At 34.1% G+C, this 25,101-nt stretch overlaps 1 protein-coding gene across 5 annotated transcripts in view; it reads left to right on the top strand.

Annotated features, from left to right (window-relative positions):
- The window catches only part of ARHGEF12 (Rho guanine nucleotide exchange factor 12), a 145,204-nt gene that overhangs the window by 84,444 nt on the left and 35,659 nt on the right, over window positions 1-25,101 (top strand). For 3 of the 5 annotated variants that reach the window (XM_033407319.2, XM_033407320.2, XM_049713277.1), the window contains 11 exons: window positions 1,831-1,929; window positions 2,608-2,657; window positions 4,791-4,848; window positions 7,094-7,272; window positions 8,988-9,065; window positions 9,262-9,381; window positions 10,914-11,054; window positions 15,865-15,939; window positions 18,228-18,320; window positions 19,891-20,001; window positions 20,288-20,386. In XM_033407319.2, the coding sequence (XP_033263210.1) occupies window positions 1,831-1,929; window positions 2,608-2,657; window positions 4,791-4,848; window positions 7,094-7,272; window positions 8,988-9,065; window positions 9,262-9,381; window positions 10,914-11,054; window positions 15,865-15,939; window positions 18,228-18,320; window positions 19,891-20,001; window positions 20,288-20,386 (1,103 nt within the window). The remainder of the gene's footprint in view (window positions 1-1,830; window positions 1,930-2,607; window positions 2,658-4,790; window positions 4,849-7,093; window positions 7,273-8,987; window positions 9,066-9,261; window positions 9,382-10,913; window positions 11,055-15,864; window positions 15,940-18,227; window positions 18,321-19,890; window positions 20,002-20,287; window positions 20,387-25,101) is intronic. The other 2 variants (XM_033407322.2, XM_033407321.2) reach the window with 2 other exon arrangements.

The raw sequence follows: 25,101 nt of genomic DNA on the forward strand, positions 1-25,101 counted from the left end.
ATGAGTTTTCATTTATCTTAGGAGTGAAGTTGCTGGGTCATATGTAAATATATACTTGCCTTTATAAGAAATTTCCACCATTTTACATTCCCACCAGCAATGTATGAGAGTTCTAGTTGTTCCACATCCTTGTTAGCACTTGGTATTTATCAGTCTTTTAATTGTTAGCCATTCCAGTTAGTGTATAGTGGTGTCTCATTATGGTTTTAATTTGCATTTTCCTGAAGACTGCAAATGTTGAGCACCTTTGCATGTGCTTATTGGCCATTGGTGTATCTTTCTTTGTTCAAATCTTTTGTCCCTTTAAAATGTGTCTTCCATTATTGGGTTGTAGAGTTGTTTTTTTAAATATATGTCTGGATACAAGTGCTTTATCAGATAATTTGTAATGCGAATATTTTCTCCCAGTCTGTGCTTGCCTTTTCATTTTCTTATCAGTGTCTTTAGGAAAGCAGCTATTTAAAATTTTGAGTCCCATTTACCAGTTTTTTCTTTTATGGATGCATTTTGCATCCTAAAAGATCTCTGCCTATCCTAAGGTCTTGAAGCTTTTCTCCTATGTTTTCTTATGAAAAGTTTTGGCTTTTATGTTCAGGTCCATAATTTGCTGTAAATTAATTTTTGTGTAGGGTTATAAATTAAGGTTCAAGTTTGTGTTTTCTATTCTGGGATCCAGTTATTCTAGTTTTTCATCTGTAGTAGGCTCATACTTGTGTCATTTCATTAACAACAAGAAATATGCATATATATTCATTAACGTGCAATCTTTAGCGTTTCCTTTGTTTTGTACATCAGACTTATTTAAAAGATCATGGCTCTTTGTATAAAAATCTTAATTTTGAAGTAGTTTTTGTTTTCTAATCATTATACTTGTGTTAGTTTACATGTTTTGCATACTGATTTTTGGTAAAACACTTAGATTCTGAAAAGCTGGAAGTATATATTAAATCTTTGGCTAACAAAGAGTTCAGGATCTTCTGATCTTGATCTACGATAAAACAGCCCTGGGCACTAATCAGGGTCCTGTTTTGGGACGTCCCTATTCCTTTGGTTGTGGTCTTCTTTTTCTCACCTTGCCTTGACAATTTTTGTTTGCTATTTAACTAGAAGGAAAACAAATTCTCTGTAGGAATCAGGTAAGTATATGAAAGAAATCAAAGAGTTGATTGAACTCACAGGTTCTTTCTTTATCTTTCCTACTTTTTTTTCTCTTTTCTTTTTATTTTTTCTACGAGGCAAAGTTTTTCTTCCCTTGGACTTTTCCTTTTCTTTCCTTTGGACTTTTCCTTTTCTTTCTCCCTTTCAGGAGAAGAGCTGCAGGTGCTCTGTAAGCACTTCCTTCTTTTTTATAGTCTGTTTTTCTGAGTATATTTTATTGAGAGTAAGGTTGGACTTCTCTAGAGTTTACCATGGGATGCTTCTAGCCTAATGTCCCAAAATATTTGATTATCTTGGGTTTAAACATCAGTTAGAGCACCAAAAACACAGGGAGGTGGGGGAGGATTTTATGTTACAAATTAATTGCATAGATGTGAATGGGCATTCTGTCTGTCTCCTCTCTAATACTTCATATTTTCCAGTTTGCCTTAGCTGTTTTTAATCTTGGAGCAATTCTGCTGTACCTCCCCTGTGAGAAACCAGTATATACGATTCTTTGTGATATTCTTGTGTTTGTTTTGCTTATGGGGTTAGTGCTCTTATTTTTTATATGGGTTTCATGTGCTACCTTGTGTTTCTCCAGACAGACTACAGTTCATTACTAATATGTAATTATTGTCTTTTTCTCTGTTTTCTCTTTCCTTCTCTCTTTACCCTTTGGTTCTTGTGCAGGTCTTGTTCAGCGTTGTGTGATCATCCAGAAGGATGACAATGGATTTGGGCTGACGGTCAGTGGAGACAATCCAGTGTTCGTACAGTCTGTCAAAGAAGGCAAGGCATTTTTAAAAACAGTCTTGTCACTTGGGAGCAGAGTAAGAATAGAATAGTTTAAAAATGTCTATTGCTTAGAATAAAATAATCACATACATTACAGGTCATATGGCCTTATTGTGCTAGAGTTGTCTCTAGTGTTATGGTTATAGGCATGAATTTACCCCAGTTGATTTTCTTTTGTACTTTATGGAAAGAAAACAGTTCTATATTGTTTTAGAAATCATATGACTCCTTAGTCATGATACTTTACTCATCATCACTTATAGAAGTTTGTGGAATTTTATTTCTTAATGGCACCAGAGATATTTGGGTAGAGACAGATTAAAGAAGGGGCTGTAGACTCAAAAATATCCATCCTTTTCTCCCAAATGACAATAATATCTTGAACTACTATTACCATGTATTGAATACTTCCTTTATCTTGGTTGCTGTAATTTGAGGTAGGTATTTTTTATCTCTATATTACAGGTGATATCGAGGCTTAGAGTAAAAAAAAAACATAAAATCTGTCCATGGTCATCCAACCAACTAGTGAGTGGCAGAGGCAGGATTTGGACCTAAGTCTGCCTGACTTTACAATCCATGTATTTAACCATTCTGTTACACTGCCTCTTTTCAAAAAGATTATCAGTGAAGGTAAATGAATTGCATTTTAAGAATTAATTTCTCTTACAGATGGAGCAGCCATGCGGGCTGGCGTACAGACAGGTGATCGAATCATCAAGGTAAGGAAAAGACTATTATGGAATTTATGATACAATTAAAAAACAGCATATATTAGCCATATTTTGATTTTTTTAACTTGGATTTTCATTAAAAGCTACAGATTATGTATGATGGATTTATTGACTATAAAAACTTATTTCATTCATTCTAAAATTAACGTTACCCTTTACTGAAAAGCATAATAAAAGGCTTGAATAAATGGAGTCATAACTCGCTGTTGTAAAGATCATATTTCTCCAAGTTAATCTCTTAGCAAGAAATTCCCTCAAAATTTATTAATAAATTTGGGGAGGTGTGCCATTCCTTGTCAAGCTTCCAAATGATTATTTGTTCTAAGTGAACTTTGCAAAGGTATTATGTGTATGGATAAGTGTGAGGTGAGATGGTGCAGATTAATTTGAAGCAAGTGACTCTATTATACCTATGGACCTATCTGTGGAACACAATAGAGAGTCCAGAAACAGCCCTTAAGTTCTGATCAGTAGGGAAAGAATGGATTAGTCACTAATTACTCTTAAGACAACTAACTAATGTGATTACTTAAAATCAAATTACTATACAGGAAAAGACACCATGAACATATTTACAAAGAACTATCTGGAAATAAATATTTGAAATATATTACAGAATATGATAGCCTTAATTGTAAAGAGCACTTTCAAATTACTAACAAAAGAATAAATAGTCTGACAGAAAAAAGGGCAAAGAATTTTATAAGGCAATTCTCCAAAGTAATTGAAATAATATATCAATGAGGATATGTCCAACCTCACTGATAAGAAAGAAGTAGAAATTAAATGATAGGTGAAAATATATTTGGTTGTCAGAAATTTTAAAGATTAATGATACACATTTGGCATAGTTTGGGTATGGTAAAATGGCTACTCTCATAAACTTGTTGTGAATATAAATTAGGTAAAATCTGTTTGGATGGAAATTTGTGAATGTGTATCAAAAGTTACATATTTTAAAAAAGTATATAACCTTTGACCACAATTTTGCTTTTAGGAGCTTATCTAAGGTAATAGGTGTTTAAATGTGAAGTGATACGTGTACAGGAAAATTCATTTAAGCTTTATTGTATCGAAAACTTGTAAACAATCTAAATATGCGTATACTGAGGGCTAAAGAAATAAATTGCATTTCACCTCCAGCTTTTAAAAAGAATAGATTAGGTCTGTTTGTACCTATATTGAAAGACGTCCATAATGTAATAGAACAGTGCTTTTTTATTTGCAGGAAAAGGCAGTTACAAAGTATATGTATGTGTGTCTGTGTATCTGGTGTGTGTACGCTAGAATATGTCTCAGATTAAACATCATGCTTAACAGTGATCATCTCTGGTGGGCATGACAAGTGTACTTTTACTTCTATTTTATACCCCGATATATTTGAACTTGTAAAAATTAGTGTTACTTGCATCAGAGAAAAAATAATGTTAGATTCATGTTTGATATTTTTACCTTAATTTGTTTGGTTTAGTGGAAACTTTGGATAACACGTCCTACATTTAGCGTGTCTGAAAATTAATTTTCTTTGTAAAGGTTAGGTGATGATTGGAAAACTAATAGTAAATTGAATATTATTGGAGAAATATTGCTTATTCATCTTTTAAAAAATTTATTATGCCTTTGGAAAATCAGTGAATTTGTAATTAAAAACAAAGGAAGTTTTTAATTTGCAAGAGTTCTTCACTGTGAAGGATTTGCAAATCTGTTGCATAGTATGTTTTGTCATTTTTCATGGTGAATAAGTTATAATAGTTATAATATCCTTTTTATTTTTTTAAGCATCTTTATTGGAATATAATTGCTTTACAATGGTGTGTTAGTTTCTGCTGTATAGCAAAGTGAATCAGCTATATGTATACATATATCCCCATATCCGCCCCCCCACCCCGGCTCTTGCATCTCTTTAAATCAAGGCCTTTTTTTGTGCTCAAGTTCATTTTGTTGCTGAGTATACCTTATAGAATAGTGGTAAAAGTGACTATTGAACCAAATATATATGCATTTTAATATAGTCCTGTTTACTATGTTATAACTGGTTGTATTACATATGATAATTCCTGAAGTCAGTTTAATTGTCTCAACTAGAATTATCTGACAGACACTATTTTCATTTTCTTACAGGTGAATGGAACTCTGGTGACTCATTCAAACCATCTGGAAGTGGTGAAGCTAATCAAATGTAGGTGAATGTTAAACTCAGTTTTGTTTTCTGAAACCCTTATAGCAAAGATAAGCAAACATTTTCTGCAATAGGCCGGATAGTAAATTTTTTCTACTACTCGACTCTCATTGTAATGTGAAAGCAGCCATAGACGACGCATAAATGAATGGGTATGGCTGTGTTTCAGTAAAACTAAATATTTGCCAAAACAATCTGTGGGTTGAATTTAGTCCCTTGGCTGGAGTTTACTGACCCCTGTATTAAAGGAAAGTCTGAGGTGAAAATTCTTAATTTACTAATAACTATCTTTAGTCCACTTCATTTATGTGGTTGATTATAATGTCCTTGTTATTCTTGGTAATTATGAAAGTATGTTTGAAAGAAATGCATGAGTTGACCTGAAAGAGAAGAGGTTGAGAAATCAGACACAGTGGCCTGGATGAACTGAAATGGAACTTTCAGAATCATGTAGCATAATCATGTTCCCTCAGATAAGTAAATGATTAAATAATCCAGGGGAGTGGTCTTCTCTTGGAAATCTCCAGGGTTAAGAATTTGTAGTCTTCTGCATCAGACTATTTCTCAGTGTAATAGACTACAGTTAAGAGAGAGTTGTTTATGGCCAAGCAGAAACACTACTTTTTTATTTAATATTACTTCTTTTCATTAAGTGGACATCTTTAGAATAAATTTAATAAACAAATCCTTCTTGGCCTTATTATTGCTTAGATAAAGCAACCTGTGAATCCCTTTATCTCTTCATCAGAGTACCAGTGCTCTAAAATGATCACTTTGATCTTAGTTCTTAACTTTGGTACATTTTAAAAAGCAATGGGATGATCAGAATTAGATCCTCATACTAGAATAAATTTGATTACTTATTTAATGAGATTGTGACTTATGAATTTTTATGTGCTACATAAATATGATGGTTTATGATAATAAATATATGCTTGGTAACTAACTGTTGCAGAGTATGAAAAGATTATTTCTTTAGCTTTTTAGGTTATATATTTTACTTGTTCCAATATCAATTTTACTTAAAAAATTAAATCCTAAGACTGTAGCAATAGATTACTTATCCAATAACAAGAGCCTAGCTAAAAACTCAAAATAAGCATAAAACACTCTGAGTATCAAAAACAGATATAAATTTGAAATGCCTAAACCCTGTGTGCTATACTTGTAGTAGCGCTCCCTCATGTCCTACTCTTCAATGCATATTCTAGACATAATAAAAGTGATTTCAGATCAAACCAGTTTAAAAACATCTAAAGAAGAGAAGGGAAGAACGAGGAGGCTATGAGAACCAAGCACATGGATAAGTCAATAAGATATATTAGATGACTTTGTGACAGAGAGAAATATGACTGAAAAACTTTAAAAAGTGTATGTGCTTAAAATCTCCCCAATATCACAGCATTTGTGATCATTAAGTATAAAAAAAATTTTTAGAACCCCAAACACTGTGAAATAATTACCAGCGAGTTTCATGGGAGGATTAAGTTGGGAGAAAAAGTATGAAATACAATTTAAAGTTCTACTGAAAAGTCTAAGAGAAAGATTTTGTCATTAAAGGTCAGTTATCTAGAAAAGTTTTTTTATTTGGAAAGCATTATTTCTTCTTGATTCTAGATAACTCATGAATGTCTGTTTCAGAGTCTTTCTGGTTATGGGTAATTTTGCTTTCCATAGTTTTTTCCCTGTAAAATGCCTAGTGCATTTGTCTTCTCCAAATTTTTAAAATTAAAACTCACAACTTATGTGTTGTGGGGTTTTTTTCTGCTTTTTGTCGGATATTTCTTGTCACACACATTTTTTAAAGTTAATTTAAAATTGTATCATTACAGAAAATTAGTTAAACCTTGTCTAATTAGTATCATCTTAATATGGTGATTTTTAAAATTTGCATTTGAGAAATTGATTGAACATAGCCATTAGTAGATAGTTGATAATAACTTATTCTTCTCTAAATTAAAAAAAAAATTACTGGAGTTATAAATCTTACTTGCTTTTAAGTAATAGCTGACCTTATGAGTAAGTGATTTGCTATCTGAAAATTGCATTGTTCTTTTAGAATTTTAGGGGAGCCATAAAAGAGAAATGACAAATAGGATTCTTTTTCTGTGGAGAAATGATTAGCAGATGATGAAACTTTCTCATATAACTGGATCTTTTAGAACTATCAAAGATTAAGTAGTAAAAATTTTTTGACAATGTTATTTTCCCTTCCCTTCCCTTTCTTCCATCTGCCCACCCCAAGCGGGTTCCTATGTAGCTCTCACTGTTCAGGGACGCCCACCTGGGTCGCCCCAGTTTCCACTTGCTGATTCTGAAGTAGAGCCATCAGTCGTTGGACATATGTCTCCCATCATGACATCTCCTCATTCACCTGGAGCATCTGGGAATATGGAGAGAATTACTAGTCCTGTGCTCATGGGGGTAAGAGTGGGAAATCGTCTTTGTAAATGCTCAGTTGTATAATAATGCTTTTGCTTTATGTTGAGTTTCAAAGTGTTGAGTTGATAAACAAATTTAAGTTTAAGATTCTAGAAAATAACTTGCTGATAAAAATAATTACCTAATAATTTGGAATGATTACAGGGTATTGAGATAGCAGATATAATTCAACAAATATTTAACACCTACCATATACAAAACAGGGTGCCACTCACAAAAATATAATTAAGATATCCTATGTTCAAGGTCCTTTGTTATCTTAGAATATATACTCTAAGAGGACAGGGTTTTTTTGTTTATTTTATTTATTGTTGTGTCCCCAGAGGCTGAAATATTGCTTGGCATATAGTACTAAGTACTTAATAAACCTTTGTTGTGTGAGATTGAATCAAGAGTATACAAGTAATTTTACTACAGAGGCAGCTGTAGACATTATGAGAAGGAAAATATTAAGTTCTATGAGATTTCAAAGGAGGGAGAAAGCACATCCAGGTGTGATAAGGAATGACTTTATGGAAAGCTATTATTTGAATTGAGCCTTGAAAAACAGTTAACATGCTAATGGTGGCAGTGGGGAGGAAGGCAACCCAGGTAGAGGAAGCAGGATTAACAGAGGTAAAGAGCCAAGAAAGCATCAAGTATTTTGGGGAAATAGCCAGGACTCTTGTTTGGCTGGTTGCCTGTTAAAGATTTATGAAGTAGGAGATGAGAAAAAAGTAGAAAAAAGTAAGACTATTTATTTTGAAAAGTCACAACTACGAGGCTAATTTACAAGTAACTGAATGGGCATTAAGAATATATTACAAATTTTTTGAGGAAGAGAGTGATGTGATTATAACAGGCTTTTAGGAAGACTTATTTGATAAAATATTATAGGGTTGTAAAACAAGGAGAAATGACAGGAGATGAATTAGGGATTTGTCTTAATCCTTCAGATAGGAAATACTGGGAATTTGAACCATGCATGGGGGTTGATAGTAAAAATCCAAAGGAGGGAAAGTGTAAGATATTATTCTTTTTTTCTTTCTTTTTTTAAAAATATTTATTTATTGATTGATTGATTTATTGATTTATTTATTTTTGTCTCCGTTGGGTCTTTGTTGCTGTGCTTGGGCTTTCTCTAGTTGCAGTGAGTGGGGACTACTCTTCGTTGCGGTGCGCAGGCTTCTCATTGCGGTGGCTTCCCATTCGGAGCACGGGCTCTAGGCGCTCGGGCTTCAGTAGTTGTGGCACGTGGGCTCAGTAGTCGTGGCTCACGGGCTGTAGAGCACAGGCTCAGCAGTTGTGGCACACGGGCTTAGTTGCTCCGTGGCATATGGGATCTTCGTGGACCAGGGCTCGAACCCGTGTCCCCTGCATTGGCAGGCAGAATCTTAACCACTGTGCCACCAGGGAAGCCCAAGATATTAGTCTTATACTTAAGGCAACTTCATTTCTTCAACTAATATCAATATTTAATGTTTTTTGAACCTAGTTTAGCAAAAGTGTAATAGAAGAGTTGACATTTCCCTGTAACCTTTTATCTTTAAGTGTCATGTTTAAAAGTTTGTCTTCATAACCACCAGAAATAAGAAAATCCTGATAGGTATTGAAAATTGGAGCTGAGACGTAACATTGTATGACTCGTTTTCGACACTTAGTTTCACTTTCCTTGTATTGGTTCTTGTCTTTTTGTTTGTTTTTTTATCTTTTTCTAGGAGGAAAACAATGTGGTTCATAACCAGAAAGTAGAAATTCTGAGAAAAATGTTACAGAAAGAACAGGAACGGCTACAGGTACTAAGTTAGAAATGGGGCTGTTTTATAGGCTAGTAAAAACGTGAGTGGGCATAGTTGAGTTGGTATTTATTATAATCATAATTAAGCACTATTGTAATCAACGCCATCAGCTATTTTATTGATTAAGAATAGACTTTTAAAGATTTTCTTGACATAAGTAATTAATTCTTGAAATATTTTTATAACTTTTCAGTTATTGCAGGAAGATTACAGCCGAACACCTGCCCAAAGATTGCTAAAAGAGATCCAAGAGGCCAAGAAACACATTCCTCAACTGCAAGAGCAGTTATCCAAAGCCACAGGCTCTGCTCAGGTAGCATCGCTATTAAAAGTGCTACCCAACCTTTTGCAGGAGAATTTTCTTCTGGGAATGTGTCAGAGAGTGTTGCAGTTGCCTTTTTTTAAAGTTATTTTTTCTAGCATAGGCCAACAGGAGGTCCTGTGTTGGATGTTACAGAAATAATGATTAACTAAAAGAAATGTGGGCTTCTCATTGTTTGCTTGCTCATGATACCATGCTTCTTTGTTCCACAGTAATTTTAGAAAGAATTGAGTGTTTTTGCTTTGATATCACAAATTACAAAAATATATTTAGATACATATATTTACATTTTTGAGATGTATTCTGCCATTGTAAAACAGAACAGCAGTTATGTTTTTAAGTAGGGACATATGATTTTTCTTATTTAATCTGCACAACACCCTTTGAGATTAGATGTTACTGTTGTTTCCCCCCATTTTACATAAACACTTAGAGAAACTCAGAGAAATTAAATAACTTGTCTGAGGTCATGTAGCTCAAACGTGATGCAACTGGTATTTAAACCCAGTCTGATGAATTCAAAGCACATTCATATTAATAACTATTTTTATTCTAATTTTAAAATAGATTTCAATAGACTTGCTATATAGATATGTTTTGAAGATGGTAGTCTCACTAGAAAAATAGCTTAGCATTTATACATCAACCAGATTTATGTTCTATAATATTTAGATTGGGGATATGGAGAAATGAGTAAAAGCTGCTTACTTGTTATTCTTCATGAGTTAGGTCTGTAGGTTCACAGAACTAAAAGGATTCTTTGAAATCATCTATCCTAATCTGCTCATTTTAAAGTTAAAAAAAAATCATGCAATGGTTGAGAAAACTAGGGCCTAAATTGGTTAAGTTACTCAAACAAGGTCACACATCTGTAAGGCCTCCCGACTTCCTGGTTCAGTGTACTTTTCATTACACATTTTTGTTGTTGTTGTTACTTTTAACCCCATTAGCTATATGAAGTTTTGAGTATTCCGCGTCAGTAATATTGACAGTTTATGTTGTGGTTATTACTGAGCAAAGACAACAATCTTACTCTGTTTGAATAGTAAGACTGTTGTTCCTGATTTAAAAGCTTATAATAATTTACGGTATAGCATTGTGTCCCAGAATTGGCCATTTATTGAAATTCTAAAGTGTTGGAAGGCAGTTAACCACAAGTTATAGTGTCATAATCTTTACTAAAGGGCAGGGAACATAAATTATGTAAGTTAAACTGTTTTATCTTTTTGCTTTATTTGAAGTTTGAGATTTTATTCTCTTTACTGAAATACCACTTTCCCTGTCTTTAAGGTCATGCCATTTGAGAACCCCAGAATTAGTAGTCATTTACGCTTTTGACTTTTAGAGCTTTTAGCATTCTTGATTACATCAAACTGGGTGAATTTAAACAGTCTCCATTGAGGTTGCAGTGCAACTCTGTTTCTTTATACATTCCATAATGAAAGGGTTTTTTGTTGTTTGTTTGTTTTTAATGTGTGTGTGTGTGTGTGTGTGTGTGTGTGTGTGTGCTTGATCTGTTTTAGGATGGAGCTGCAGTTACATCCTCCAAGCCATTAGGCGATGGGCTAGCAGTCAGTGAAATAGAAGCAGATCCTGGTGATGGACTAGGCAGAATTGACTATGGCAGTGGAGATGCTTCTCGGCCCAGTAGTGAAAGTGCAGATGTAAGTGTTCTACACCTTTATCTTCTTGTATTTTTCTCTACAGCCTCTTTCTCGATTTGATTGTAAGTTTTGTGAGCTACAGGTGTTTTCTTATTACTTACTTTTTATTGTCACCATCTTTAATATAGCAATTTGATGAACAGAAATTCTGGATACCGTTGTATATGAGCTTTTAATTCCAGACTTCACTTTTTCCCTTGGACACCATTGCCAAATGTTTCTTTTGAGGAGATGGAATTTCCCAGCAGGCGTCTTATTTGTGGGTAGAGAAGTTAATAATGCCAGTGCTTTCTTACTGAACCGAGAGGCCAACTGTTGATATCTTTAAGAGCATGTTAATATTCCATTTGTGGTCAGAGTGACTCAGTCTTGAATCATGGGGCACTTTGCCATTACAAAGAGGAAAAGCCTTAGTCCTCTTAGGTAGACTTTAGTTAATAGCCCATGTTTAGTAATGCTTTCTTGATTAACCCAGACATTACCAGATGGACGTGGATTTTTGTTAAGAAGATGATCAGAAAGTATTTTAAGCTGCATATGATGTAGCACCGTAGTTATATGAATACTTAAAAGCTAAGTTCAGTGTTACCTACTCAGCAATACTTTGTAAGTAGTGTGCAATAATAGGAATAACGAATTAAAAATAGATCACCCTCTTTAAAAGTGATGAGGAAAGTAATCTAAATCAGTTTTTTTTTTTCCCCCAATGTGGGTCATAAAATCAATTTAGTGGGTTGGGGCCAACATTTAAAAAAAATAATAGGATAGGAAGTATGAGTACTTTTCATGTAGAAGAGCTAAGTGTTACTTTTTTTGACTTCTGTTGTACACACACATATATACACATGTGTGTATATGTACACATGTATCAGTGTGTGTGTGTATGCATGTGGGCACATGCTGGTTAGCAGTGTGAAATTTCTCTTATTGGAGGTTGTAAAAAAAAAAAAATGAAAACCACTGTTCTAAGCCATCATTTAGGGTATCTTTTGAGGCTTAACGCTCAGTGACTCAGTTCCTCATGCAAGGAAAATTCGAGGATTTTTTTTTTTGGAAAGATGTTGATAGGAATCTTATGATTGGATAGGCTGTCTTAATGAAAGATTTCAATTTTGACTCAAGAAAACAATTATAGTAGTTTACGTTTATTGGGCATATATACCATAAGCTGTAATATGTGTTATACATTTTTTATCTTAGTTAATTCTCAGAACAGCCTTATGAAGTAGTAGTATTGTTATCACAGCTTAATAAAAGAAATAACTGAGGCCAAAGTGAGTTAACTAACTTGCCAAACTTACCCAGCTAGTAAGTGATCTGCCTCTACCTAGTTTCAAAATACCAATACTCAGAGGCTCCAAGGTATGCAAATGCATAACATTTGGGGAGAACAGTGAGAATTTTACAGGTGTACTAGGGTTATAGATGAAATGGCTGGAATTGATCTTCGAAGCAAAGCCTTGAGTCCAAGTTATAACTTGTTCAGCAGTACTGCTTTTGGGAATCCTCACATTTTTCCTTTTTGATTTAGTGCTGGCTCTCCTCTCTGTTTTCATGGCTTGTCTCTACCATTAGATGGAAAGTTTCTTGAGAGCCAAGCACCCATCATATTTGACTTTATGTCTACAAAGACTGGCAGATTGTAGGAATTCAGAACAAGTGATACAAATGAAAATTTTGAATTTTATCTTGTATTTAGAGAAATGTTAACAATAAAATCTGTGGCTTAGAAATATAACTTTATGAAATACAGAGTGAATTGGCAAGTGTAGGAACAGGCATTCCAGCGAATTAAACCTGTTTGACACATGATTGGTGTTTAATTGGTATTTGAACAACAGAATGAATGAGTAAAGAGTTTGGGCTTTATGCATGCAGGAAAGAGGCACAGTCAGAAACATGTCAGTGTGGAAAATGAATTGGAGTAAAGAGACAGGAGATCAGCAAGAAAAGAAGACTGCTTGGCTTAAGAGGAACTTAACAAATGTGTGTTAAATGGCTGATAAATTGTCCCCATTTATTGAATACCTACTTTGTGACAGCGGTTGTACCTAATGCTTTACAGATATTCTTTTTAACTTTCATTGTAATCTTGAGGAAATTGAGGCCAAATAAGTGGATGTTGTGGAAATCCAGGTGAGAGATGATATGGTGCAGACTAGGATATTCGCTGAACGCCTAACAAACTCGTGTAATTCGTACAGGTGTCTTTTTGAAGCTAGAGATGTGCTGCTTTTAGCTTATAGATTTCCATGTTTGTTTCAGTTGTACTGTGTTAAGATTGTAGGAACTGATCAATGCTTTTAATTTTTTTTTCAATTTTCTGCTCCTTTTTTATAAAATAATCTCTTTATGGTGTTTGTGATATCATTATCATTGTAAAATTCCCTGCTTTGGATCACCTCAGAGAAGGCTTTAAAGAATAGCCACATTTCTGGTTCTCACAAGAGAAGCAACCTGATCACAAATCATCATCTCAAACTTAGAACATCTGCCTCTCTGGTTTTCATTTTGCACCTGACTTTTTAAAAATTATTTTCAAAAATTTCAAACCTATTCAAAACTAGACTAAGATAATGATTCCCCTCATGTACCTAATCATCCAGCTCAGCAGTCATCAACAAGTGCTCAAACTTGTTTTTGTCTGTCTTCCTTCATTCCTCATACCCTCCAAATGCTGGATTATTTTTAAGTAAGTCTAAGACAGTATTTCATTAATATGCATCTTTAAGAGAAAAGACAAAGAAATGATAGCCATAATACCATTATCAAATCTTAATTAATATTTTCTTAATATGCAATTTGACTACCCCAATAGTCTTATAATGATCTTTTTTCAGTGGGTTTATTTGAATCAGGATCCAGTCAACGTCTTCAGCCTTTGGTTGATAAGTCTGTTAAGTTATAATAGTTCCCTCCTCTTATTTTTTTTTTTGCTATTTTGTTGTTGTTGTTGTTAAACTGGGTCACATGTCCAGTAAAACCACCCACATTCTAATTGTATTTTCATGGTGTTGTTGAGCATGTTCCTTGAGTATATATTTGCTGAAAATTGGTAGTAAGATCTAGAGTCTTGAACAGATTAACGTTTGAGAGTTGTTGGCAAGAACAATTCATGGGTGCAACTGTGTATATCCTGTCATATCACATCAGGAGGAGAATGTCTGGTTGTCTTTTTGTGATTGTTAAGTCTGTATAAGGTGTTCAGATGATGTCAGCATGATTCCTTCATTATAAATTTCTCCATTAAGCTTTTATCTAATGTTTTTACCTGCCATTGATAGCAAACTGCCTGCATCCGTTATTTAATTAGAGGTTTCAAAATGATAATATAATATTGTCATTCATTCTGTATTTATTAGATGGAATTATTTTATAAAGAAGAATTTTCCCTTACTAGTTTTAAGTTGCCCTAAAATATAGCTTATATATAAACATTTGATTATTTTCCTTTATGTATGTGTTTTCAGAAGAGTTGATGCCCTAACATACTCCAAAGGTCACTAATGTGGGATGTGTGCCCACATGTGTGCACATGTGTGTACCTGTGTAATATTTTGAATTTATAGATTTTTAACATATTTGCTTTTTGCATTTCAGTCCATTGCAGTCATTATTCTTTTTGATACTTATTAAATTGTCCCTTTTTTTGGGCTGGTGGTAGTCCCCTCAATTTGTCTTCTATGTTCTTTTGACATGACTCCCCAGTAACATAGCTTTCTTTCATTTTGGTGTGACAAAATTATTCTCACTTTATCTTTTATATCTCTTGACCCAGAGTCATCCATTTCTCCCAGGCGGGGCTTATATTTGAAACTACTGTTTTCTCTATCTTGTGGTATCTAGGCGTATGTATAGGTAGCATATGTCTTCCATATGGGCATTCACACAAAAATCTCTTGTATCTCATTTTCAGCTGCTCTGAAGAATGGCTCCCATTGCTTGGGGTGTTCTTCATCCCCCCAAAATTGAAGTTCTGTGTATCATATAGTTTGTATTTTACATTAGGTCATCCCAAACATACCATGTAAAGTTTATAAAAATCCGTAGATCAGTTTACATGAGGTAGTAACAGAAAAATAGCAGCTTATTTTCATTCCTATAAATAGGCCAAAATGCTTTTAACTTGGTTAGAAAGAATAGTTTGGGGCAGAAAGGTTTAGAGGAAATGGATAAAGATACAGTTTGATTTTGACATAAAGAATTTTTTTTTTTTGGCTGTGTTGGGTCTTCGTTGCTGCGCACGGGTTTTCTCTAGTTGTAGCAAGTGTGGGCTCCTCTTCGTTGTGGTGCGCGGGCTTCTCATTGCAGTGGCTCCTCTTGTTGCGGAGCACGGGCTCTAGGCATGTGGTCTTCAGTAGTGGTGGCTCGCAGGCTCAATAGTTGTGGCGCACGGGCTTAGTTGCTCTATGGCATGTGGGACCTTCCCAGACCAGGGCTCAAACCTGTGTCCCCTGCATTGGCAGTCAGATTCTTAACCACTGTGCCACCAGGGAAGCCCTGACATAATGAATTTGTGATATATAATATATCTGGTTAGAGTTATTTGATAGAAATTAACCCTCAGGCCTAAAGATGAGATAAAACTACTCTATATTGTTTTATCAACATAAAACTAAAAAGCTAAGAGAATAAGTGACTTGCCAAAGTCACGTAAAAAGTAGCAGAGCCAAGTATTATATGAAAGATATTCAGTAGTTTCAAACACAAATATGAAATTCAGAACATTATTCTCTCACACAATTTTTCTTTATCTCCTTTGGTGAGCCTATCGAAATGAAATGAATGTCTTTTTTTTTTTTCTCATTAGAGTCCCAAGAGTGGCCTGAAAGAGAGGATTTATCTAGAGGAAAACCCAGAGAAAAGTGAAGTAATTCAGGACACTGTGAGTATGAACTCCATGAAATGATAATGTTTTCTTTAGCTTTCCTTATACTTAAGTGACAGAGATATATGATATTTGTGTGTGTGTGTGTGTGTGTGTGTGTATATATATTTTTTTGGAGCAAAAGCTTAAACTTATTAAAGGAACTTAATAAAGATTTGGTAAATGGAGAGCTACTCTATAGTTAGTAATATTAGGTGGTTAAATTTTTTTTATAATAAAGTGCACATATCATAAAATATACTATTTTAACCTTTTTTAAGTTCATCGGCATTGTTACATGCACATCATTGTGCAGCCATCACCACATCTATCTCTAGAACTTTTTCATCTTTCCCTACTGAAACTTGGTGTCCACTAAAACACTAACTCCCCATTATCCTCTCCGTTCAGCCCCTGGCAGCCATCATTCTACTTTCTGTCTCTTTGAATTTGACTAGGAGCCACATATAAGTAGAATCATACAATATGTGTCCTTCTGTGACCAGCTTATTTTACTAAGCATAATGTCTTCAGTGTTCATCAGTGATTTAGCATGTATCAGAATTTGCTTCCTTTTTAAGGCTGAATAATAATCCATTTTGTGTCTATACCACATTTTGTTTATCCATTCATTCATCAGTGAACACTTGGGTTGTTTCCACCTTTTGGCTGTTGTGAATCATGTTACTCTGAACATGGATGTACAAATAAATATCTGTTCAAGTTCTTCCGTTCAGTTCTTTTGGGTGTATACTCAGAATGGAATTGCTAGATCTTGCATCTTCTTAATTGAATACTTTTAGCATTCTGAGTTTATTTTTTAATTAGGACTTGTATAAAGTTTTATAGTAAAAGATTTAACAGCATATTGTGATTCATCTATTATTAGCAACATAAGGACTGTTGAAAAATCAGAAGTATCACATCAAAATAAACAAAGACAAAATAAAAAGTTGTCTCACTGATACTCTAAACAAATTTCTGTTGTTTTACCTGATTTTTTAAAAAAATTATTAAAGGCTTATGGTTTAAAAAACAAGAGTAAAGAAGGCGGAATCAAGTTCAGGAAATGCAAATACATAGAGTTGCAACACACTTAAGGAAGAAAAACTACAGCTATGTATTATTCACTTAATTTATAACTTGTTGGTCCATGTATATAGTTTCAACTGTAACTACTGTGCGGATAACTTCCAAATCACTATCAAAGAGAGCCTCACTCTCTTTGCTCAAATCCAGATCGTACAGCATTCAACTGCTGTCATATTTAAGCCAAACTCATTTTTTTCATATTTGTTCCAAATTTTCTATTTCTCTTAATACTGTATGGTCTCTGATTTCAGTGTTGGTAGTATTCAAATATCCCTTATTTTTTGCACTATACAGTAATGTTCCACGGCTGCCTTTTTCATGTGAAATCCAAATTTGTAAGTGAATTGACACATAGATGAGCTATTGCACCGGAGTGAGATCTACCGACCTACAGTTTATTTTTACAGTCTTGTTGTCATTGTTTCTATAGCAGTGTTTGTGTGATTACTTGAACATTTTATTGCATTATGGCAGTGATTTTCAACTAGGAGTGATTTTGTCCTTTGGGGGACATTTGGCAATGTCTGGAAACATTTTTGATTGTCATGACTGGGAGGCTGCTCCTGGCATCTAGTGGGTGGGGAGAAGCCAAGGATGCTGCTACACATTTTACAATGCATATGACAGCCTCCACAACAAAGAATTATCTGACCCAAAATGTCAACAGTACCGGGATTGAAAACCCTGCATTGTGCACTTATGAAAATGAACTTTAAATGAAAAAATAAGGTTCAGTGACAGCTTTCAATTATATGACCTTAATAGAAATTTTTGTATTAACCTCTCTGCTAAACTTACTTCTATTCTCATTTTTCCTTTGTCCTGTTGTCTTCATTCACTTTTAAACTAACTTTTAAAAATTGTTAACTATTTATGTAAGCCAGCTTTATTTCTTTCTATAACAAGGTCTAGATATGTATGAAATAATAAATGAAGTATACAGAGAGGGATTAGAATCAGATAACCAAGGGTGTAGTAAGCAAAGGGTGTTTACGATTTCCAGGGGAAATGTTCTCCCCCACCCCCCACCCCCAAGAAACAATCAACACTGGAAAATTTGAGAACCACTTTGAAAATAAAGTACCTAAAGAAAATAAATAAAAAGAAATCCAGTCAGTTTAGTGAACCATGTCTTTGTGATGGTTTGGCTTTATCCTGTCTCTGAAATTGACCACTGGATAATTTTTCTGTTCCTTTTCTCTGAATGTCACCAGGACACTCAATCACTTATTGGGAGTCCCTCTACCCGTATAGCACCTCATATTATTGGAGCAGAGGATGATGACTTTGGTACTGAACATGAACAGGTGATGACTTCTTTTCTAAAAAACAAATTATTAATTTTCTGAGATGTTTGATTTCTTGCAAAAATGAACACTTTCTGGAGACTGAAATTATATTTATAAGGATTTGAAGCTAAAATCTTAGAACTAAGATTAATTAATTGGCTAATTACCCAGGTTAATTGCTTATTTTAGCTTTGACCAATAGAAATGGCTTTGCTTTTGAAGCTGATAAGAAGTCATTGATTTATACCTAAGTATCTCATCTTGGGAGAGGGGTATGTTATTATAAATTTTTTTTAAAATTTCAAATTCCAGTTGTTTATTGATGGTATATAGGAATATGATTGGCTTTATTCTTGTCCTTGTATCCCATGATCTTGTTAGTAAACTCACTACTTCTAAGAGCTTTTTAAAGTAACTTTTTAGGATTTTCTACATAGACAACCACAAACAGAGACAATTTTTATTTCCTTGTTTCCAATCTGTTTATCTTTTATTTCTTGCTCTTACCTTTATTGTACTAGTTAGGATTTCCAGTATGAGGTTGAATCGGTGTGGTGAGACAGGATATCCTTGTCTTATTCCTGATCTTAGGAAGAAAGCATTCAGTCGTTTATTATTAAGTATGATGTTAGCTATAGGTTTTTTGTAGATACTGTTTTTTTTAATTGAGAACGTTTCCTTCTATTCCTAGTTTGATAAGAGTTTTTATCATGAATGGATGTTGACTTTTGTTGAATGACTGAGATGATCATATGTTGTTTTTTAAAATTTAGTCTCAATATGGTAAATTACATTAATTGATATTATGAGCATTTTGAAACAGCTTTGTATTCCTGGGATAAACCACAGTTGGTCATAATGTATTTTCCTTTTCATAATAATGTTGGATTCAATTAACTTATTTTGCTGAGGATTTTTGCATCTGTGTTTATGGAGGATATTAGTCTGTAGTTTTTTTTTTTTTTTAATAATGTCTTTGGTTTTGATACTTGGGTAATGCTGAACTCTTAGAATGAGTTGAGAAGTGTTACTCCTCTTGTATTTTCTGAAAGAGATTGTGTAGAATTGGTATTATTTGTTTAGATTAACTTATATGATTCTAGGTTACCTTAAGTTTAACTATTGCTGTTTTCTGTGTTCAGTGTAGTTTGGGAATATACAAGTATTCTAGGAGTTGTCTTATTTAAAATCATACAGCTCCCTTTCCTACCACCATTTCTACGATTAGCTCGAAAGGAAGACAGCTATTTTGTTATTAGGCAAAAAGCCTTCCATTGCATTTTTAGAAGTGTTATTAGCCTGTTTTTTTGCATACTGATTTGTAGACATGTGAGCTCTTTGATAATCATCTCCTGGACTTTTATTCTCCCAGGATGGTCTTCCCTCCATCCTATTCCCAAGAGATTATTTTCAGAGGAGGAGATTCCATAGCCTGTATTGCTAATAAATTCTAGTGAAATTTTTTTAAATCTTGAATTTTTTTAGGGTAGGTTAAAGTGAAATTTGGATAGTTACGTTTAATTGAGCTGACATTACATTTTGCATTTATATATTGGCATTATTGATGTATAATTACCTCTTTTTCTAGATCAATGGGCAGTGCAGCTGTTTCCAGAGCATTGAACTGCTAAAATCTCGCCCTGCTCACTTGGCTGTTTTCTTACACCATGTAGTTTCACAGTTTGACCCTGCAACATTGGTAATATATTTTATGATTTCACCAATTCAGAGTTCTTACATTGATTCATATACCATAAAACTTTTCACTTCAGCAAGATGAGTGGATGGACTTCTTTCAGGTTTCTAAACATATTAGATACGAAAGATGATTAAAATGTTACTAATTTATTTTTTTATAAGACTTGGTTATATGGTAATAACTACATTGTTTATGGTGACCTACTTGTTCAAGGCATTCCTACTTGACGAGGATCCAGCAGATTACATTTTTCATGATTTCTCCCCCATTTCTTTCTCTACTACAGCTCTGTTATCTCTATTCAGACCTGTATAAACAGACCAATTCCAAGGAGACTCGTCGTGTCTTCCTTGAGTTTCATCAGTTCTTCCTGGATCGATCTGCAGTAAGTTACCAAGTTAATATTATAATCTTTGCTTTAGTACATTGAAGTATTGGCCTCCTACTTCTAGTCTTCCCTCCCATGTTTTTGGACTTCATTGTGCTTTCTGACATCTATATTATATCTCAATTACTGATTATTCTTGACTATAATTTTTGTATCATTTCTAAGTTAGTTGTAGGCATATGAATTCTCACGGTAAGTCTTAAGGGATATATATGTATATTGGGGTTTATACATGTGCATATTTAGGATGAGGGAGTGAAAAAGAGAACATAAATGATATACATATATATACATATATATTAGGATTGAAAGGGCAATATTTGTATAATTGAACTCTGGTTGGCCTCTTTGAAGTTTGGAGGCACAAGGGTAACTGAAAAATGGTGGAAAAGATCTTACTAGTATAAATGATAATAGATAATAGTAGTGTTTTATTTTACCAATAGAAATCTTAGTAAGGTTTTAAACTAATATGTTTTTGTTTTTTCTGTAATTTTCTTTTTTTGTAGTATCTGTCTGGTTTTGGTATCAGGGTGATGGTGGCCTCGTAGAATGAGTTTGGGAGTGTTCCTTCCTCTGCAATTATTTGGAAGAGTTAGAGAAGGATGGGTGTTAGCTCTTCTCTAAATGTTTGATAGAATTCGCCTGTGAAGCTATCTGGTCCTGGGCTTTTGTTTGTTGGGAGATATTTAATCACAGTTTTAACTTCATTACTTGTGATTGGTCTGTTCATATTTTCTGTTTCTTTCTGGTTCAGTCTTGGAAGGTTATACCTTTCTAAGAATTTGTCCATTTCTTCCAGGTTGTCCCTTTTATTGGCATAGAGTTGCCTGTAGTAGTCTCTATGATGCTTTGTATTTCTGCAGTGTCTGTTATAACTTCTCCTTTTTTCATTTCTAATTTTATTGATTTGAGTCCGCTCCCTCTTTTTCTTGATGAGTCTGGCTAAAGGTTTATCAGTTTTGTTTACCTTCTCAAAGAACTAGCTTTTAGTCTTATTGATCTTTGCTATTGTTTTCTTTGTTTCTATTTCATTTATTTCTGCTCTGATCTTTATGATTTATTTCCTTCTACTAACTTGGTTTGTTCTTCTTTCTCTAGTTCCTTTAGGTGTAAGGTTAGATTGTTTATCTGAAATTTTTCTTGTTTCTTGAGGTAGGATTATATTGCTATAAACTTCCCTCTTAGAACTGCTTTTGCTGTATCCCATAGGTTTTGGGTCATCGTGTTTTTGTTGTCATTTGTCTCTAGGTATTTTTTGATTTCCCCGTTGATTTCTTCAGTGATCTCTTGGTTATTTAGTAATGTATTGTTTAGCCTCCATGTGTTTGTGTCTTTTACGTTTTTTTCCCTGTAATTTATTTCTAATCTCATAGCGTTCTGGTCAGAAAAGATGCTAGATATGATTTCAATTTTCTTAAATTTACCGAGGCTTGATTCGTGATCCAAGATGTAATCTGTCCTGGAGAATGTTCCATGTGCACTTGAGAAGAAAGTGTAATCTGCTGTTTTCAGCTGGAATGTCCTGTAAATATCAATTAAATCTATCTAGTCTATTGTGTCATTTAAAGCTTGTGTTTCCTTATTAATTTTCTGTCTGGATGGTCTGTTCATTGGTGTAAGTGAGCTGTTAAAGTCCTCCACTATTATTGTGTTATTGTCGATTTCCTCTTTTATAGCTGCTAGCATTTGCCTTAAGTATTGAGGTGCTCCTATGTTGGGTGCATATACATTTATAATTGTTAGATCTTCTTCTTGGATTGATCCCTTGATCATTATGTAGTGTCCTTCCTTGTCTCTTACAACACTCTTTATTGTAAAGTGTATTTTATCTGATATGAGTATTGCTACTCCAGCTTTCTTTTGATTTCCATTTGCATGGAAAATCTTTTTCCATCCCCTCACTTTCAGTCTGTATGTGTCCCTAGGTCTGAAGTGGGTCTCTTGTAGACAGCATATATATGGTCTTATTTTTGTATCCGTTCAGTGAGCCTGTGTTTTTTGGTTGGAGCATTTAATCCATTCACATTTAAGGTAATTATCGACGCGTATGTTCCTATTACCATTTTCTTAATTGTTTTGGTTTTGTTTTTGTAGGTCCTTCTCTTCTCTTGTGTTTTGCACTTAGAGAAGTTCCTTTAGCATTTTTTGTAGAGCTGGTTTGATGGTGCTGAATTCTCTTAGCTTTTGCTTGTCTGTAAATGTAAAGCTTTTTTTTTTTTTTTTTTGGTAAAGCTTTTGATTTCTCTGTCAAATCTGAATGAGATCCTTGCAGGGTAGAGTAATCTTGCTTGTAGCTTCTTCTCTTTCATCACTTTCAATATATCGTGCCACTCCCTTCTGGCTTGTAGAGTTTCTGCTGAGAAATCAGCTGTTAACCTTATGGGAGCTCCCGTTCCCCTGTATGTTATTTGCTGTTTTTCCTTTGTTGCTTTTAAGAATTTTTCTTTGTCTTTAATTTTTGTCAGTTTGATTACCATGTGTCTCAGCATGTTTCTCCTAGGGTTTATCCTGCCTGGGACTCTCTGTGCTTCCTGGACTTGGGTGGCTATTTCCTTTCCCATGTTAGGGAAGTTTTCGACTATAATCTCTTCAAATATTTTCTTGGGTCCTTTCTCTCTCTCTTCTCCTTCTGGGATCCCTATAATGTGAATGTTGGTGCATTTATTGTTGTCCCAGAGGCCTCTTAGGCTGTCTTCACTTCTTTTCATTCTTTTTTCTTTATTCTGTTCCACAGCAGTGAATTCCACCATTCTGTCTTCCAGGTCACTTATCCGTTCTTCTGCCTCAGTTATTCTGCTACTGATTCCTTCTAGTGTATGTTTCATTTCAGTTATTGTATTGTTCATCTCTGTTTGTTTGTTCTTTAATTCTTCTAGATGTTTGTTCTTTAATTCTTCTAGGTCTTTGTTAAACATTTCTTGCATCTTCTCGATCTTTGCCTCCATTCTTTTTCCGAGGTCCTGGATCATCTTCACTATCATTATTCTGAATTCTTTTTCTGGTCAGTTCCCTATCTCCACTTAATTTAATTGTTCTTCTGGGATTTTATCTTGTTCCCTCATCTGGTACATAGTCCTCTGCCTTTTCATTTTGTCTCTTTCTGTGAATGTGGTTTTCATTCCACAGGCTGCAGGATTGTAGTTCTTCTTGCTTCTGCTCTAGTATGTTTTATTATTAGCCTTGCTATAGGGTAAATAACAGTTAGCCCTTAATACCTCTTGAAGAATCATGCTGCATGTCCCTAGTTCTTTCATATTTGCATTTCTCTTAGATGACTGTTTCACACGTTTTCTCTCTTAAACTCTCCATCACTTCCTCTCCTGTTCTTTTCTCAACTGATGACCTTGCTGTTTCTTTGAGAAATTTAAATTACACAGAAGATAACTTTTACCAGATATATCATCCTACCTCTATCATACCATATGCTCTGCCCTCTCTCCTGATGCTATGTAGGGATTGTTCTGCTTTTATCTAAGGCCACCTCTTCCCCTGTTTATCCTGAGTGTATTTTCTTATACCTACTTAAAGATTAGTTATTCTAGCAGTTCTTCTCTCCTGCATCATCAGTTTTTTTGTTTTCTATTGAATCATTCATATTAGCATGCAGACATGGTTAGTTCTCTTATCTTAAAACAAACTCACATAGAAACATTTTGGCTCCACTTCTTCCTCCAGCACTTGCCCCATTTTCTTTGTATTTTTTGCAAAGTTACCTGTACACCTACACATGGCTGAATACAGTTACCTTCTCAGTGAAGCCTGAATTCCCTGACCAATTTACTTAAAATTTCATCTCCCCTGACTTTCTGTCACCTTTCCTGTGTTATTTTTGTCTATAGAATTTATGTTTTCTTTTTTAATTTATTTTTTGTCTATATTCCTACTCTTCTACCCCAAATGTAAGCTCCATCAGGGCAGATATTTTTGTTCTGTTTGTTCACTGCTATTTCACCAGCACTGAATAGATCCTGGCAGAGTGGTCACTCAGATAGTTACTGAATGGATTAGGTAGGGTTCTGATTACACTGCCATTGTTTAAAATATTACACAATATATTTATTAAGATAACTTTCTTTCATGAAGAAATGACAGTATATTTGTATTTCACATTTCTTAAGAGTGCTTGCTCCATGCTAAGTCAGAACTTTATATTTTGCTGCTCGTGATCTGTCTAAGTTTATCAAAATGAAACTGTAAGAACCCTGATAGATTAATTTGCTAATTATTCTTTTATGCCACAGGTCATATTTATTTCATATAAATACCCACATACAGAAATAAACATATATATACTTCTTTGCATTTGTGCTAGAAATACTTTTAGGAAAGTTGATTTGAGCTACTTTATGGCAACTTCAGTTAAAGAGAAAGCTTTGAAATCCATTTCAGTGTTCTTCAAATAAATATTAGAGATCTCATAATTTTTAGCAGTGACTTATTTTCAAATGTACAACTTCAGGTCTCATGTTAATTGTTTAAATTCTGAAAGGATATGACTTAAGTAGGTGTATAGTACAAAGTAAACGTGAAGAAGTTAATATATTTTCTCCAAACGCAAAACAATTTTTTTCCAAGACATTTCCCAAATTAGCAGGAGATAATTATCTGGTAATGGGACCAAAAACTGCAGTTATTATGTGAACAAATCCTAGCTAAGAAGAAGTAAATTATGACACAGTCGTCTTAGTTCAAGAGTAAGAGCTACACAT

This window comes from Orcinus orca, chromosome 8, assembly GCF_937001465.1.
Source record: "Orcinus orca chromosome 8, mOrcOrc1.1, whole genome shotgun sequence".
NCBI lineage: Eukaryota > Metazoa > Chordata > Mammalia > Artiodactyla > Delphinidae > Orcinus > Orcinus orca.